At 32.6% G+C, this 19,093-nt stretch overlaps 3 protein-coding genes across 14 annotated transcripts in view; 1 reads left to right on the top strand and 2 right to left on the bottom strand.

The window, feature by feature from the left end:
• Hr39 (Nuclear hormone receptor FTZ-F1 beta) overlaps positions 1 to 6,513 on the bottom strand; it is a 59,363-nt gene extending 52,850 nt beyond the window's left edge. The window contains exon 1 of one of the 3 annotated variants that reach the window (XM_076401976.1): positions 6,092 to 6,513. The gene's annotated coding sequence lies outside the window, so the exon portion shown is untranslated. Of the gene's footprint in view, positions 1 to 1,483; positions 2,011 to 6,091 lie in introns of those variants that run through there. The other 2 variants (XM_076401978.1, XM_076401977.1) reach the window with 2 other exon arrangements.
• Positions 6,514 to 6,820: 307 nt separating this feature from the next.
• On the top strand, positions 6,821 to 8,471 carry Rab9 (RAS oncogene family member Rab9). 5 transcript variants are annotated; one of them, XM_076402002.1, is made up of 5 exons: positions 6,821 to 7,149; positions 7,200 to 7,397; positions 7,455 to 7,606; positions 7,656 to 7,778; positions 8,219 to 8,471. In XM_076402002.1, exons 1-4 carry the CDS (start codon positions 6,967 to 6,969, stop codon positions 7,765 to 7,767), a joined length of 645 nt encoding a protein of 214 aa, XP_076258117.1. In that variant the 5' UTR covers positions 6,821 to 6,966; the 3' UTR covers positions 7,768 to 7,778; positions 8,219 to 8,471. The 5 variants fall into 5 exon arrangements, with proteins under 5 accessions (XP_076258117.1, XP_076258120.1, XP_076258118.1 ...); XM_076402005.1 differs by having other exon boundaries at positions 7,668 to 7,778; positions 8,219 to 8,356; XM_076402003.1 differs by lacking the exon at positions 8,219 to 8,471 and adding an exon at positions 7,883 to 7,957.
• Positions 8,472 to 8,816: 345 nt separating this feature from the next.
• Positions 8,817 to 19,093, bottom strand: part of Cip4 (formin-binding protein 1-like Cip4) — a 125,006-nt gene continuing 114,729 nt past the window's right edge. Inside the window, exons 4-14 of one of the 6 annotated variants that reach the window (XM_076401981.1) lie at positions 17,111 to 17,255; positions 16,891 to 17,052; positions 16,518 to 16,802; positions 16,129 to 16,356; positions 14,811 to 14,840; positions 14,411 to 14,603; positions 14,255 to 14,353; positions 14,096 to 14,195; positions 13,592 to 13,675; positions 12,792 to 12,955; positions 8,817 to 10,625 (exon numbers count right to left, since the gene is read on the bottom strand). In XM_076401981.1, the coding sequence (XP_076258096.1) occupies positions 10,459 to 10,625; positions 12,792 to 12,955; positions 13,592 to 13,675; positions 14,096 to 14,195; positions 14,255 to 14,353; positions 14,411 to 14,603; positions 14,811 to 14,840; positions 16,129 to 16,356; positions 16,518 to 16,802; positions 16,891 to 17,052; positions 17,111 to 17,255 (1,657 nt within the window). In that variant the 3' untranslated portion in view covers positions 8,817 to 10,458. Of the gene's footprint in view, positions 10,626 to 12,791; positions 12,968 to 13,591; positions 13,676 to 14,095; positions 14,196 to 14,254; positions 14,354 to 14,410; positions 14,604 to 14,810; positions 14,841 to 16,128; positions 16,357 to 16,517; positions 16,803 to 16,890; positions 17,053 to 17,110; positions 17,256 to 19,093 lie in introns of all 6 variants that reach the window. The other 5 variants (XM_076401980.1, XM_076401983.1, XM_076401985.1 and 2 more) reach the window with 5 other exon arrangements.

The raw sequence follows: 19,093 nt of genomic DNA on the forward strand, positions 1-19,093 counted from the left end.
CTCCCCTAGTATGTACGGAGTGCAACAAAACTTCCAATGCCAATGACAAGCCAATGAACGTCATAGTTTGTAAAAATGTAAAATTCGTTTCATAGGATTTTTCGTTCTCATTTAATTACTGTCTAAAGAATAATAAATAAAATAATAAATTATTATATTTAATGAGTTCTATATTTTAAGTCGAAAATATGGCAGTTTTTATGGAAAGAAGTTAAAAATTAATTCTTGAGTATAGTAACGGTTGGTTAGTTTTACATGTCGATGTGTTTGATTCTCTGAATATATGGAAAAAAATTGGAAATTTATTTTTCTATGTTGTTAATAACTATTTAATTGAGATTATTATTACATATCTTTTCTCTCGCCAGTTGTGAAATAGATTTTCCATATTTGACAAATTTTGTGCCACCGAGGATATCAATAAATGTAATTCCCTTCAATTCAATTGATGTTCTCAAATGTCTACAATATTCTTCAAAACGTTAGTGATAATAATTAGAGGTTAAATTGCTGGTTTGTTGTAAACCTAAAGTCCAACTTGATGCATTGGCTGTTTTATTGTATAGACTATATTGACCGTATGCAGGAGATATACTCAATAAAGACTGAGATACGGGATTGGCGACTGTCTAGACACGGGAAAACTGGATCTATTGGAAAACTTGATGTCTTTCCCGAGAGACACTGATTTTTATAAAGAAATATAAGAACAACAGCTGGGACGTATTAAATTAAATGCGCCATATGTTAGTAAGGTAGTATCTCAAAAGTTGCTAGGATTTAGTCTCTCATACTAGTGTATAATTTTAAAAAATGCATTGTATGTTGGTATCTACTACTCTAGTTTATTCTTTTACATTATTTATATTCGCCAAATTTATTATTTACTATTATACACCACTCTTTGTTATTATGTCGATGGATTTTACTGTAAATATTAATCTTTTATACATCTATATTTGCCATACATTATTATTGTAAGTAAGCAATGTATACTTGATATTGTATAAAAAGCCCGGGAGGCAAAATTTAAAAAAAATTAATGTTTATAGTTATGAGAAAAAAGGAAAACTAGAACCCAAAAAATGTAACAATTGAAAGAAAAACATACCCGCAAAGAATGTGTATCACATTTATAAAGTTCACAGCTTGCTGGAATAAAAACTATTCCTTTGTTTTAATATAATATATCAAAAATATATTGTTTGGTTCGTTGATCGTTCGTAATAAAAATAAATGTCCAATGTACTTAAAAAAAAGAGTTTTTATAAGTTAAAATTGTAATTTAAATATTTTCACACACGTCACAACCGGGAAAAACAACAGTTGAGCGATACAAGCAGTATAATAATTATTATAAATATAATAAGTATTATCAATTATTTCAATAGTTGACAATAAGCACATCATTAAAACAAAAAAAGTAACAGCAACCATTTCACAAAAGCATACATATATTCAAAATAAAGCTAATAATACGTACGAAGTGAGTAACTAAGAATTGTAACGGCCACAGCCAACTAGAATGGCGTGTAAAAGTGACGCGGCTTTCATCAAGAGGACGTCTACACTTTCTACCCCTAACCTACCCTACCGGACAGTGTCATCACTGGAAACCCCCGCCAGACGTCGATATCGGACGCACCCTAGCAGTCCACGGCCCAGCTGCACCAAGGGGCCAAAGGTCAAGGCCCTTGGTCACGTGTTCGACCTCAAGGTCAGGCGGTGCAACGGCCCTAACTTCGGGAAGGATTCGCGCCTAGTTTTCCATCCCTCTCCGCGGACACCGTCTCATTCGCTCTCTCACGCACCGATCCACACTCACTCACTCACGCGTCTACGCACACACAGACGCAAATACGACGAAGAAGAAGAACAGTGTACCTGTTGGAAACGATTTTTCTGCCGGTTCTGATCAGGGGTTTTGTCGTCGGTCGCCCGGCCACCGGAAAACTGTTTTTCGTCGACGAGGTTTGCGGTACGACGCACGGACACCGTTTTCTTTTGACTGATCGAAGTTGGCCGCTGTCGAAGCGCGGTCGCCGCTGATATTCCCCGGAACCGGGCGCGTATTACCAAACTAGACTCCGATGCGCACCATATTCCGATCGAAAGGATATATATGCAGCGCGCTTTCTTCGAATTTTCGATCGTTATATTATTTACTGCTCTTCGGGTGGTAATGTGTCAAATTTTGTTTGATGACATCTAAGAACCCTATAATGTTAATTGACTTTAAATGCTATGTTATTCAACCAATGAAACTATTAAATATGTATAAAGTTATTAAGTAAGAAATACGATGTCGAATGTATTGGCTATCACAATTTCGTATTCAGTATTCGCCTATAGTAAATTCGTATTAAAATCAGATAACATTTTCCTTCTCCGTTTTATTTTAGTTAAAAAAAATACAATGCTCTCAAATACGTTTGAACATGTTACTGAATCAATTTCAAATATCTGCAAAATTCTTCAAAATACTAGTGATGATAATTATAGGTTATAAATCGGCAATAGTAGTTTTGGCACATTGCTTGTTTTGATGCATTTTAAATCGCTATTTATTATTACTCTGATTTAAAATGCCGAAGCCATTAAGAGTCAGAAACAGATTGCGTCTCTAACTAATTACTTCGAAAAGCAACGAAATAATATATGCATCGATGATACACAATACATAGATGTACTACAATGTTATTATAAATTTGATTTAGAATTTTGTTACATACCAAAATTAACTAGAACTCAAAGTTGATGCCGCAACATTGCGACGCTTTGACGTCATAAATTTATATGACGTGAGTTCACTGCTTTATATCATATATACATAGAACGTACCATATATAATCTATCCAGAATAGCAGTGAATTCACATCATCAAGATGTCGAATGTATTGCCTATCCCCATTTCTAAATTCGTTTTAATTTCAGACAATATTTTGCTTCTCATTTTATTCGAGTTAAAAAGAGACACAATGCTGTCTGATGCACCCGAACCTAAAACCGAATCAACCTATAAAATTCGTCTAGTTGTCTAATGTCCGCAAAATTCTTCAAAACATTAATGATATAAACAACAAGCAACATAAAAGATTATAAAACCGAAAACGTTATTTTGGCTTTTTGATTGTTTCAATAAATTTCAAATAACTGTTTAAATTAGTGATTACATTCATTGAAAAACTCCTAACATGAACGAGGTAATAGGAGGTCGCCTCTTACCAGTAAAATGCTTTAGAGAGGGAACTATTGATACTATTCAATGTTAACTTGCTATTCGAGATTAAATTTATGAAATGTATAAACACAGTGAGTAGTTTTTTTAATATAAACATAATTTAATATAATTATATCTACGTCAACTGTTCTGGAAAGTCTGGAAAGTATCCATAAAAAACTTTGGGATATGCAGTTCTTTGAGGGATGTAAGTCATCCCTTCATACATTGTTAGGTAACATTCAAGAACTTTCAGATATTGCATTTAAAATAATACAATTAAGGAAGACTTGTTACTTCAATTTGTGTATAAACATAATTTATATATATATATATATATATATATATATATATATATATATATATATATATATATATATATATATATATGGAAATGTATAAATGAAATGTATAAATATAATGGAAAGTTAGGCAACACGCCAATAAAAAACTATAAAGACAACAAAAGTCGATGCAAAGAGGTAAAAATTAGAATAACATTTGATTATGTTTTATTGTAACTATTACAAAAGTGACAGTAGCTGAATGAAACCTTCTGGATGAGGGATTATGATTCAATATTGACAATTAACAAAAGAGGGTGATGTGAGTGGAAACAACTAAAGGTGAGTATATAATTAATATAACTATAGAAAATCGTATGGTAGAGTGTGAAAGATTCACGTGCATGGATGTCTGTGAAATTGTTAAGAATATACATGAGCATTTGGTTAAGATGTATGCAGAAACAATGAATACTAACTTTTTTGCAGATATGGCAAATGCATTAGGAAGAAATACAATGATTAAATCTAATTTTATAAAGAAAAATATAGACAGGCAGTAACAGAAGAAACTAAGGAAAAATTAAAATGGCACCAGAATAACTTGATAAGTAATCACTGCAACAAAGGAAGCAAGAAAGAATACATTACTTGCATGTACAATTGTTAATTATTTGCATGGGACTGGGGGGTATCATAGGTCGTTTGGAAAAGAGATCAATATAAAAATAATAAGACAACTCTAACCTACAAGCTACTGTGTCTGTTTAATTATTTCTAGTTTATGTCCTTCAATAAATGCGCATTAGATGTACTATAAAGTTAAAATATATTATATTTTATAACATAATTTTTTGTTTCATTATTTTATTTACATTAGTATTTTGTTGTCCCAGTCAAAATAAATGAAAATTTTTATTTTATGCGGCAATGTTACATTATACATTTTGATCACGGGCATTGTTTTTTTTATCGGAAGGACTATATAATATATCCAATAAAACAGCCAGCCAATGTACGTTATCAAAATGTACAACGTTAGCCGATTTGTAACCTCTAATTATTATCACCAATGTTTTGAAGAATTTCGTAGACATGTGACAAGTGTCGACCAGTGCCAACATAAATTAAGTTTTAGAAACTGATTCGGTTACATGTTCCGACATATCAGACATCATTCTGTCTCTTTTTATCTAGGATAAAATGAGAACGAAAAATCCGTCCTGAGTTTAAAAGGAAATTTACATTTTTATAAACTGCATTTGGCAGTACATTCGACGTCATTTGTGACATGTATTGGAAGGACTATATTTATCCCGAACAAGTCTTGGTTGTGTATTAATGCAGGTACAACAGAATAAAATGAATTATTGAAATATGTGTTATTTCGGTATTGAAATCACTATCACACAGTATTTAACGTTAGCAGATATGTTAATGACAAAGCTAAATGTTGTTGGAGATTCTGTAAACAAAAACAACTGTCAAATTTGAATTTTCGTGAACACTCAAGTGGTAAACAAAATACTGCGTTTTGTTCAGTGCTGGATTTGGAATAGTTTATTGATTTGACATTGATATTTCAGTCACTTTTGATTCCAAGAAAATGGCGTACTGTGCAACATCAACCAATTAATAATGATATTAAGTTCAACAACTATGTTAACAACCATTTCGGAGAGGTTATTACATAATGCATCACTGTCAGACTTTTTAACAAGGAGTTATTCGTTATTAGATACAAAAAATCGACGATGTACTACAAAATTAGGTTTTAAAAATTGGTAAAAACTGTCCAGACTATTGCCTACCATTACTGTCAACCATTAATATACAATTGTTTTCCGTAAATTCTCTCGAATCAAACAACATTCGACGATCGATTAAAAACTAATAACAGTTGTTTCATACGATTGAACTATTTGGGATTATAAACATATGACGGGCCAGGGCGTAACGGAAATACGCGCCCGGGCTAACAGTGTCGACCGGCCTGCCCGATACGACCTGTTCAAAAACCGTCAACCTGAGAGCGAGGAAAACCAGGCGCTCTAACCTTTGTCGATCGGCCGACCCACCTGAATTGGATCGCACTTCCTTATCTGACCCCAAGAGGATCAACCAGGAAGGTCGTACGCTGATAACAGTACCCCAGGCGCTGACTCATCCACACATTGTGAGTTTTTATCTAATTACGCCTCGAATATAATTTTCTTTTTTTTGGTATTTTATTTGTACGTGATACGACGAGGATTCTTGATTATTTGGGAGGAATGCACGGCGGTTGTCAGGTAAAGCCGCGCTGAAGCCGGCTCTGTTGTGGTCACGTGACCAGCGACCAAGCCACGACCTTCAGCTCAGAGTACAGTCACCGACCGCAATACCTGTCCAATCACTCGATGTTACTTCACCTAGTCTAAAAAGAACAGTAACATCGACTGTACCCGAGGAATTTTCGTTATTTCCTGGGCATATGCTTCACCAACACAGCTAAATAACCAACATACAGTTCACTTTATTATTGAGCCAATCACAAACGGCAATACGATAACAGATCAACTGATTGAACGTATGTAAATAAACCTACCTTAAATCAGTTCGAAAATAAAAAACAAAATCGATATAGTCAGGACATCCTTGCTGATATAAACAACTGAGCAAAGGAGGTCTTGTCAAAACGCGATCAAAATACTCGCAGAAAACAGTTAAGTAACTCGATTTTCACTTTCACGAAATGCGGATTACAAATCGGCACACCTTGGCTTAAAGTTTATTGACATCTACCTGTACGAACTAAGCTCCAGCACCCGATCGCCACAGTTTTATTTTCACGGAAAAATCACCCGGAGATCGCCTGAAAACTGTTCTCAGTGCTGGCAGCGTAGACCCGCGCGGTGTACAACGAGGAAACTGTCAAAAACAAAACAAAAACGGGAATGACCAGCGATGCACTGCAGTCTGTAAAAACAATGGATATGGAAATTAAAAAACAAGAGTGCGCGCCATCTTGCCAAAAAAGTTTCAACTTAGTATAGGGAACCGTTGCTATCAAAACTGACATAATATACGATTAATTAAAAAACTGTTTCAAAACATTCCTTGTATATAATTTAATAATAAAAATACTGTATAAAATTAAAATGTAATGATTACATTAGGTTGATACAACACGCCTCTAAATAAAATCTTCTTCTTACACCGAATAGGGCACAAACGCTAACGAGAAGGAAATAAATATTGATTATATAGTCTTTTAATCATATGATAATGACATTTGTCTTTGTTGACACTTGTTCGTCAAACAAATACGGTTTTTTTTCTTTGTACGACCCAAAAATTAAACCAATAATGTATTTGGAATCATAGTTCACTGACAATAAATTTACGCAGTTCGGCGAACTCATTAGTCGAAATATTATTACTGGTGGCTATGTATTGAGCGTGTTAATTGTTTGGATAACAATGAGATCGGCATCAAAGAATACCTTGCTTAAAGTGGTGATTTTGGGCGATGGAGGAGTTGGCAAGAGTTGTTTAATGAACAGATTTGTTTCTAATCAATTTGATGAACATTCCTTCCACACCATTGGGGTGGAGTTTTTGAATAAAGACATTGAAATTGATGGAGAAACATACACATTACAGGTTAGTAAAGTCAATTTTATTTGTTTGGTTGAGATATCTGTTGATTTTAGATCTGGGATACTGCAGGACAGGAAAGATTTAAATCCCTTAGAACTCCTTTTTACAGGGGCAGTGACATATGTATATTGACATATGCTATTGATGACAAAACCAGTTTTAATAATTTGGAAATGTGGCGAACTGAATTCTCTTATTACGCAGATGTAAAAGAAAACAATCAGATTCCTTTTATAGTAGTAGGAAATAAAGTACACATTACAATTACTGAGTAAAATGTTATGATCTAATGTTTTTATTAACTTCAGTCAGATGTCATTGCAGAAGAAAGAGAAGTTTCACAGCTGGAAATGGAAACTTGGTGCAATGAAAATGGTATAACCTCATGCATTGAAACATCAGCAAAAAATGCCAGTAATGTACAAGAGGCTTTTAAAATGGCTGTGCAACATTGGTTAAGGTAAGCACCAAGGAAACTTATTTAAAAATATTACATAACTGTCTTCAAGGTTGGAATCCAGGGCTGATAAAAATGAAACTGATATCAATGATACTGTAGATCTGACAAAAAAATCGGGGGATAACCGAATGTCATGTTGTGTAGGAAGTTCAGATGATTAAAGAAATCACAGGTGACTCACTTATTCCATATCTTTGATTATATTTTTAATATTAATTCTAGTTGTTTTCTGCTTGTGATTCTCTCATATCAAAGTATTGTATATAATATTTTTAGTGTCATCCACATCCATACATTACCAATGTTTATGTTCATAATCAGTTAATAAACATTGATTCTTTTTAATGTCAAGCAATATGGTTTAAATATTAAACAATTGTGATAAGTAGTGTGCTTTTAGGTTACTTATTTACATTGGCATAAAATTATTTTTTATAAGATATATGTTAGTTAGATAATTCCACATTGCATAATTACTATAATTCTTGAGTTGCACAAGATAATACAGTATTCTTGTTGAATTTAAATTAAATCTCACTAGTAAGATAGATGAATTAGTTTTGTTGTATTAATGTTATTATTTTGTTTTACTTTGGAATGTTTCTTACTCAGGTTTAGACACCAAATGAACAAACAAAAGACAGCAGCTTTCCAATAACCTAAGTATACTCATAAAGAAATCTATATTCTTGTATTTTTCACGATAGGGTATAAGAATATTTTTTAGTCATATAGGGCCTGTACTGCATTTTTTTTGTTTATAGGATTTGTATGTGTTACCTTGAAAACTTTTCGTATTAGGCTTTTGTACTGCAATGTTGAAAATATGTTAGAGCATTGTTTAAATAATAATGGCAAAAACTAATTTGTGTTTCATTTAATGATGATGTCAATATTATAGGCGGCATTAACTTTCTCAAAAATAATATTCCTTGAATTGTCTTATATTTTATATTCTTTATTTCAGAGGCAATACCTCGATAATGTAGTTACAAATTTAAAAATCTCCGATAATTGTTACACAGTTATGTTTACTTTATGGTGATGAAACCATTGATACTCAGTGTTACGAGTCATAATGATACTTACGACTATGAGACTTGAGGGTTGTCATAAAATTGAGGGGTTTTAAAGTTAACTAAAGGTATATATCAGTACTGCCTATTTTTTAGTTTCCAAAGCTGTATGATTCAAAAATAACACGAAAAAATGCAAATTCAATAATGCTATATTTGTTTTATACAAGGTCAGTCATACAGAGATAAAGAACATTAGAGCATAAATACATTTTATAAATTTTCTCAAAACTTTCAAGGACAACGTCTTTCTGTGAACATAATCTAATCCAAAAGAATAATACATTTTATATCTTCTTCCCTATATATCAAAAGGCTAAAGCTAGATATGAATATAGAATACATGTTTTCGTTTACCCTACAGTATAATGAAACAAACAAAAATACGATGATAGTTTGATGATATGAGGATGTTACATTGTTATAATGCAGCTAAATCGATGATTATGTTGAATGAATGTTGGCGGCCTTCGTAAATATTTTCTACCACCTTATTGTTGCAATAATAACGTGTGAGAGAATATTTACATGGAGTTGTAGTTTCCATCTGTATATTTTGCCCTTAAAAGTTGCACAAAACTAAATTTCAATATACGCGCTATGAGCAAAAGTCCGTATCAAAATTTGGCCTTCATACAGGATAATTTTAAGTTAATATCAATTTTAGTTTGATCAAGCGACTCTTATCAAAATTTTGATGCTACTTACACGGAATTATATATTATATCAAAGATTTATAGTGTTCAAAATCCTTCTGGTCAGAAAACTTCGCTAGATTGTTCAGATATTCATGCATAGTTCCCCATAATAACTGAATGTTTTTCAATATACATGATTGGACTCATGGAAAAACTACTAAATTCATCTAGTGGGCGCTGATCTGGGGAACTAGAGTTCTATGGACTTACCCAATCCTTATAAAAGTTATAAAAATATATTTTCCCTTCATTACGGTCCCCTCAGAACAATTGAATTAAAAATTGCATTCGTCTCTGGACAACCTACACTTGTCACACTGGAATTTTGATTACATCAACCAATACCATTTAAATACACTCTCTGTGTAGTGATCGAAGGGTAAGAGAACTGTGTATGGCGAAAAAATAAATTATATTGTTTATAAATTGTCTATAAAAATTTTAAATATGCTAAATATATGTTACAATTGTTCAAAACAAAAATTGACGACTATTCCATTATAATATATATTTTGTTTTAGTAAAATAAATGAGCAAATATTTACAACATGTTGACACAAAGTCTCCAACTACTCCAAAAGACGATGACATCTTCATGAAATGCTTAATGGTAAAGCTTTACAGGGCGTTTAAATACTAAACACTGTGCTCTTTTTGTCATTGGGAATTGAAAATGTACTTTTAATAGTACATTAAAATACTTTAGTATCACCATCGATCCATGGAGCAACATACACCCTGGGACTATATTCCTATAAAATTGTGCTAAAGCCAAAAAGGAACAATTAGTGCCCTTTTTTATATTAAATATATTCTTAAGCAACTTAATATTAAAAATAGAAAAAAAAATAGACATAGAAAACTTTTGTTCAGAAAATAATAGTGTTGAACCCTATCTATAAAAAATATTGCAAATAAACTTGTGAAATCATCACATCATTCTTAAATACTAACTAAAAAAATAACCATTTTTTGAATCGAAGAAATGAATGAACGGCTCGCCCATTTGAGGCGAGGGGCGCTCTTCACTAATGTTACGTCTTCAAAACCAAAGCCGTTAATGATGAAACGAGCGCACTTAAGTATTGTGTTCATATAACGTCGTTTCTATGTAGGATGTAGGTACGAATCCTTCGTCGAATTCACCGTTCATTCGCCTCACCCTGGTCCAGCCGTCTCCTTGATCTAATTCTATTAAATGGAGTTCTTCATCTGGTACTATCGGTATACTACCCTCACTAGTTGCTGAAATAATTAACAATTTATTAGTGAGTTTTTGACTCCGTCTAAAGAGCTGGCAGATTCGGGAATTTTAGGGTTGACTAGAAAGCAACTCCGGTGATGTAATAACAATGGTTCATTAATTTGTAACCAATTATTATAACCAAAATTCTAATTAGCTGTTATAGTTAATTCACTGATATTTTTGTACTGGTAACGGCGATAACAATGAAAAGGAATTATTAACGTTTATGTAAAATGAAATGTATCACTTGGCAGAGAGCTCGTTGGGATTGGCCTGTGGAGCTTACACGGTAAAAAAATACGATAAAAATAGCAACAGATTGTCTTCTTGTTAATTTCGAATAAAACATTTTTCTAGAACAGCCGTCAAGAAAATTCTGTAAGAGTTCTGAAACGCAACGGACGTTTATACAGAGCATCTGCAATCTGTAAAACTCATGCTTATCTCACCACTTGGGTGTCGGAAAAAAAAACTGTTATATCATTAGGTTGGTGAGAAGTAATTTTGGTTAACTGATACCCAAAATTATTTCTCAAGAAATTGTGAATGTAAAACGAATAAGGAATACTAGGTTAAGTGGTGTCATTTCAACGAGGAACTAGACGTGTTTAAATTGACAAATTTGATAAAAGAACAATATAAAAGACTTGGATAAAGTTATTCAATCAGTGCTAACAATCTGTCTTTTGCATCTGCCTTGAAGTAACGCATATTCGAAATATTTTTTCACTGCTGTATAAATATGAGTAAACACAAGAACAGTCAGATTCTGCAAAAATAGACCTGATATATTGAAATATATTTACTCCGTCGACAAATATATAACCGACTTGATGTATATGCCATTAAATAAGTATTTAAGATGTATCCAAGTATTTGGGCCAAAGATGACATGAATGTATGTATATACCTCACACATCATTGAATAAGATAAGAATCTTATTCCAGATCATCAATTTGTTTTCAGGAAACAACATTTCATGATTGATCAGGCTCACAGAATTACCAATGTCCTAGAAAAATCACTAGAGGAAAAAAAGCTCATCCTGCAATATTTTTGGAAGTTGCTCTGACGATAAAGTTTGGGATGAGGGTTTAAAGCATAAGATTAAAATGTTTCTCACCAACCAATATTCAAAAATTTTAGAGTCATATATAACTGTAATATGAATGTATTGGGACATTTATCAGTTGTACACTCGGGACTTCAATGATATGAAAATTTTGTTCCTACATTTGCAGATGACACTGCAATCCTAGCCATTGGAGATAACAAACTGAATCTACCGAAAAGTTACTATTGAAATATAATGCTGAACAGAAAAATAGCGCATCAGAATAAATCAGTGCATATTAATTTCACTAACAAAAGAACCAAGCACAAGCTAATGTAACAAAAATCAATCAGCAAGTAGCCCTGAATGGAAATATAGCCAAAAAATTCACCGCTGTTGGTATATAATAAGCGTGTGTTTTACCATCAAGTTTTGAAACCAGTCTGGACTTATAGTGTTCAACTCTGGGGTTGTACCAGTCAAAGCAATAAAAATATCATAGAAAGATTCCAAAATAAGATACTGCAAGGTATTGTTGATGTGCCATGTACAATCGTAACGATAATCTGCCTGAAGATAGAAACTGTCGATAAAGTTATCAAGGATTATGCTCAAAGACATGAACAGAGGCGCCATCAGCACATCAATGTTTAGGTTCTCCAGCTCCTAGATAATGACGGCTTAGTCAGAAGATTAACGGGAGTAAAACCATTTGATCTAGTTCAGTGAAGTTATATGTAAAACTCAGTGCACCTTAACAATATTAAAAATTAAGTACATTGTCACTTTAACACTGTAGCAAATTAAGATATAAACAAATAACTTATTAATGTTAATTTACTAGATTGCTATAATAAATAATAATAAAAAATCCACTTGTATAATTAAATATACTTTCACTGCTCTGCTACAACGCAAGTTCCTAATACTTTATCTTAAAATGTTTTTTGTTGACTTGTGTGTGGTACTAACCACCAGCCACACTTAGTAAAGTCTTGTTACCGTTAATTTGCCAATTAAGTTTATCCAAGACGAATCTGTATAAAGCAATTCTGATATGTGCGTTTTCGTTCTTGCTAACCCAATAATAATAATGATGATTGCTCTCACCTTCGAATGCATAAAGAGCTCTGCATACTCCGATGGCGGGGAACATGTCTGCTTCGTAGTATTCACTCTCCGGATCGGCATGGTTACCATCATACTGGTCCTGGTCAGCGTCGAAATCGTTGGCGTGCAATGACGTGTGCGACGTTCCCAACCCGCTTTCGGGACTGTTTGAACAACTAAGTCAAATAGGGGGCTTATTAAACGAAAGCAGAAGGAGAAGAATGCCGGCAGGTATTACAGGGGGTGGGGAATCGTTTATAATAAATGTTTGTTATTAGAGCGAAAATGACTGATCGTACGCTTGCAAATACAAATAAGTTTCGAGAGTAACGAGACTTTACAAGTTGTAAAACGTATTTGTATGTTATGGTACGTCCACACTGGAATAACATATCACAACAGCATCTTGATCCAACACAAAATATTAACATTTGCCTCAATATTCAGTCCCAGTCCAGTTTATTAAATTTTATATACTGAAATATAGAATTTCAAGAAGTGATATGATTATTAAGGTATCCTCTATTTGACAAATTAATATCTCCAAAAAATTATGTTTAAATCAACTGATTATATTTGACATGCTAGCTCCATATTCATACTATTATTTAAAACAATAATTTCGATTACACCCAATAATCTATTCAAAAACTTCTAGTAGTAATATAAATTGCAATGAATTGCTGAATGATGTCCCGGGGTGGATATACTTTAATGTGTAGATGAAACAAAATAAGTACACGTTACGGAAGCAAACGTAGGAACCAGAAAGCATTAAAGGGTTGAAGATAGTTTCTTACCCGTGATTCAACTGTGGAGTTCCTGGGGCGCTTCTTTTATTGTGATTTAGAGTAGGATTAGTTACGCTACTGTCGGATGCAGATCTAAAACGTCAGTAATAATTTAACAAACACATTCTCAACTATATGAAAGATAAGTTTCGTTTTTATAATATATAGGGTGGGCCAATTATTTATTTTTCACAAGGCTATTTAAATGGACGTGTAAATATTTTTAAATGATTTCTGATGATCAATTATGTCAAATATTGTTGACCACTTGATAAATCGTTGAAACAGACATAGAACTTCAATTATACTAAATTGAGTTTATAATCATTTTAAGAGAAGTATAGACACTATTTCAAAATCTACAGCAAACAGTTTCACTCTTTCAATTTATTGAACTCTTTCAGAATGCAATGTTATCTCTACCACATGTGGATTAATGCAAATAAGCCAATTCTATTTGTTAATATATAATATCAAAGATAAACATGAAGTATGAATTGAATTATGATTTACCTGCTTAGACTGTCTTCTGTCGCACTGACACTATTCCTATGACTTCTAGGGCCTCCATTTACCAATCTTGGACTACCAGTCACAGAATTAGTTTGTCCACCTAATTACACATCAACATTTGCATTATTATTATTACAAACATCTCCTTGCTTTACATACCCTGTTGTACCATTTTATTGGCTTCATCTAAATAATTCTGATATCTCAATAAGTCCTGATGAAGTTTCTCCAACCGATGACTGGATTCATTTAATTGACCTGGTAAGAAAAATTATATTTTCAACCAAATGTACCAACAGTTTGCAATATACTTACTTTCTATACTTCTCGGGTCTCCCAATGCTGGATTGGCTTCATAAACAGTTTTCATTTTCATGAGGGCATCTTTACCTGCGGACTCTTGATTAACTTTGGTCCTCAGTTCATCGACTTTCTGGAGTAATTTCTTTCGTCGCTGATTGGGCGGTAGTTCGCTTAAATCCTCCTTTCCATCGGTAACAGTAGCATTCTAGAAAAACGATAACAATAAATGTTGATTGACTGTAAACAATGTTGCATCATTTTGATGAGATAAGCGTGAATAAAAAAAAACAAATTCAATGGAGAGCAATATTTTTCACGTTATTTCTTCAATGTGATACAGGTTGATGTAATTACAACTGTGTTGATAGTGTAATGGATGAGGATGAAGAAAACAAAACAATGAAGCGCATACCTTTATGGCCATACAAACTTCAGTAAGCTTCTGTTGGCATGAAAAGAATACATAAAGCTAATTAAATCCAGTGGGATATATATATAAACATTTACAAAAATGGCCTACCAAGTTTTATATAAATTTCACATTTCAAGCGCTCAGTATGAAAATATGTTCTATTTATATGTGGAACATACAAAAGTTTAACATATTTTCAACTTCCGCCTAATACCATCATCCATAATGCTTCACACACAAGATATGCCTTATAAATCGTGGAGAACAAAAATATAACTTGATATCATCTAAAAGATACAAAAACATCAGTATTACAATAACTTTATGCTATGCAAGGCATTCGGATGATTCAAAATACAAATAAAAATATGCAGCGAGTCGCAAACAATAAATATAACAGTAACGAACAATAGTCACTAACGTATGGACTGCGAATTAAATGATTATGATATTATTGCCATATAATGATTCGTGATTTTCCTTTTTGTATCATACAATGTTAAATAGTTGTTAAACGTATGAACTGATTTATTATTAATAAGTATATAACTTTATTTAGTGGAATTAGTGGTAAAAATTAATAATAAATTAAAAAATTTAAAAAAAAAATTATCAGCAAAAACACCAAGTATGCCGATATTTAGAAAGATTCATCTATTGAAAAATGTAATGTATTAAGTCAGTGTGCATTTTTATGAAAATAAACAAACAAAAACAGTTAATAGCAGCACATGCCTCATGCTGACGCTGTGTACAACATATATTTTGATACGCACACAAGCACATACATTTACTTACTATTAAGGATTTATCAAAGTTGGCAACCAGGCATCACCAATACGCAAGGGAAGGAAATATAAATAAAGAAAAAGTACAAGTTATTCTAGAGAAATTTAGAACAAGAATTAAAAAAATATATATATATATACTACTGATGCATTATAGAACGAATTGGTAAAAAGGAATCAATGTTTCCCTGACTCGTTTCTCCAGTTCGTTATGTATCTAATTTTGTTCCTACTTATAGTGCTATTATAGTGGGGATTGTTTTAGGACATAAAACATATTTTGTATGTCATACAATGTCAACATAAAAAACATTTGAACTAATATTTATAAATATCTTTGAGTTTTGTGAACATTAATAAAATAATGCTGTCTATGAACAAGATGTTATATCTCTACAAAGATTCTGCACTAAATAAGTAATTCAGAATATTTTAATAGGTCTTTTAAATTGAGCGACACTATAACATACTAAAATATATATAGTGTTTTTGTTTGGACGGGGTATATGACAGGCTACAAATGTATTTACCCCTCTGCTGCCAAAAATATTGAATATTCCGGCTCGTTTTTTCATTCCTTTGCCAGTAATCGTCCCTTTAACGGTATATCCGCCATCTTTCAATTTTCCGCTCACTTGTATATTGTTTATATTGTTCGCGCTCCCTGAGTCACTGCCACCTTTGGATAAGTCTTCAAATGGGAAGTCTTCCGGTGGTTGGAATCCTGATTTGTATTTTTCTATTACCAAACTTGTATCCTAAAAACGTACAGAAATATTATCTGTTAACTGTTGAAGTGTGTTAGAATGCTTTTGAATGAAAAAATATCTTTTCTTCTAGATTATTTAAATTGATATTTTATACCTTGAACTAATTGCTATAAGAGTTACACATAGAAAAGAACAGTAGAACAACTTACCTCTTTCTCATTTATTATATCAGCAGCTTTTAATATCCCATCCAGGCATTTGTTGATAATTGGAAAAACGTTTCGTTCGATTTCTACGCTGCTTTTGATAAAGTTTTTGATGTTCTTGATGCGTTTCTCGTCGAGGTCCTGCAATTGCCTGAAAACCTCCGGCAGTCCGGACCGGAAGTGTTGCTTTTGCAACTGGTTAGTCGCCTGAAGCTGGACCGCATACTCGTTCTTGGCTAAATCGCATGCCTGTGTCTTGTGAGCCATGTTGGATCGATATTTTTCAACCTAAAATCATATCTGATATATTTTATGCTGACAAAAAGTATTTTCAGTTTTGTGGAATTTTGTTAGTTATCGGTGTATGGTTTTGTACCTCTGCTCTGGATAAATTGAAATCAGCATCTGCTTTCTGGAAGCCTTCGATGGCCTTCTCCGCTTCCTTGAATGCCTTATCATATGCCTTCTTCGCTCGTTGAAGATTCTCAATTTGGGTTTGTAGTTGCTGGGAGAGTTTCTGTCCTTCTTGTAATTGTTTCTGTAACACAACGTCGCATTTTTAAACAACGATCAACATTACAGTTTATTAGCAGTACCTTTCGTTCCTCCCTCAAATCTTTGACTAAAGCGGTAAGTTCTTTTATCACATTCGCTTGGAGATCCTCTGCGACAACTTCGTGCTGTCCAGCCAGATCATTTATTTCATTCATCAAGGCTCTAAAAGCTTTGCAAGGTGTAAATCTGTAAAAGAAAAGATTTAGAGCGGGGAGTTATTTCATTGTCAATCTAATATAACATGTAAAAAAGGAAAGCAAGAATATGTTTTATCTTTATAGTTAACACAATAAAATATTTTAAACAACTTGAGCTTAATACAAAATTTCAAGATTATCTAGAATTAATTAATGACAAGGCGGATTATAGTTATATCCGTCTTATCCTCCTACGTATTATAGATCAATTTTACATGTAGAGCTGTGCTAAAATGCTTATACTTTTTGGTATCGGGTATTTTTATTATTGTAATATTTTTTCAAATCTCATGGATACAATACCACATTTAGAAACAAAAAAAAACCTTGGGAACTATCAATTTTTACAATTAAACAAAAACCACAAAAATATCATTTATTATTATTATTTTACATGCATACTGTTTATAACATATTTATATTTCAGATACTGTATGTTATTATACAGTTTAATATTCTGCATATGTGAATCACTTGTTATATCTGAACTATTTTCCTATATCTGCTTTCGTTTTGTTTCCAGGATGCCACTTTGGGATAATATAAAATATCGCTAGAGTGCTATTTACTGTTGATAAAAACTATTGCATGAATAACATGATATCTGAATGAATGCATTCAAAATAACGTCCATATAAGGACTGTTGTGACAAAGTGATGTTTTATTCTCAATTGTTATATTTGCTTCTTCTTATAGGAGTTGAATTTACAGTAATTATTATGTTTTTCGTTTGGTTGGTCTTTTTGTGGAATGCAAATTTCATGACCTTCGGTAGTGTCAGTTCAGTGTCAATTTTTTTTATTGGACCAAAGGTCACAGCACCTTTAGTTATATCACGGAAAATCTTTTCTAGGGATTATGCGTATTTACTGGGAACATTTGTAAATCTGTTGATTGGATTTGTAAATCTGTTGATATATCCTTCTCTTCTTGGAATATCCTTTCAGGATGGGGACTTTCACGTTTGAATTACAAAGACTTGTTTGCCATGATTTTAGGGTTCAACTCATGAAAGACTCAAACACTGAGCTTTTATAGCCAACTTTTGCCTACATGATCCAAAACAGTTTTGTAGTCAATGTCGATATTTTCAGATAAAAAGATGAACGCAAACATGTCAAAGAATCTTACCAGCTTTTTATGTTTGGGTAAGATCGGGTTTTCTTTTCGAGCTACCAAAATTGCCAACAAAACAAAATATTTCATTTTTTGTCTTCATATTTGAACACAAATAACTTTCCAATCACTACATTAATTCCGACGTTTATGCATTCCATTGCCAACGAGCTTCTAGTGGCGTCATTTTTAATCTGTTGCCAGAGCCTGTGGTAACCATATTGATATTATTAGGGAACCCTAAACATCAACGACGGTTTGCAAAGTGAGTTAATTGAAAATACTAATATACATTTGTTTACAACTGTATCGGTTTTCTTAATGTATACCATACACGTACTTTAAATAAAGTGTTGTTTGATTAGTACTTAATGTCTTGTCTTGCCCAAGTCCGAAAGACGGACTACCATTTATTTGTAACTGATTCCATTTATCGGAAACATCACTATTTTTACACAAACCCAATATCCAGTCCAACAGTAATATTTCTACGAAGTGAAAAAGTTAACTCAGCTATATTGTTGGACCCAGAAAATTTCAGAAAATGGCATCGAAATATTGAACTCTAAATCTCAGCCATAATATTTAGAGTTAAATACGGAGCCTATAATACTTTCCATTACAATACTATTTTATATTATATTCTTGAAATAAATATATAATTTACAATAACTGGCAACGTGACAAAATCAAATTTTAGTGCACATACT

Source organism: Rhynchophorus ferrugineus, unplaced genomic scaffold (genome assembly GCF_030347505.1).
Source record: "Rhynchophorus ferrugineus isolate W39M unplaced genomic scaffold, kcgeb_rfMv2 rfM4, whole genome shotgun sequence".
NCBI lineage: Eukaryota > Metazoa > Arthropoda > Insecta > Coleoptera > Curculionidae > Rhynchophorus > Rhynchophorus ferrugineus.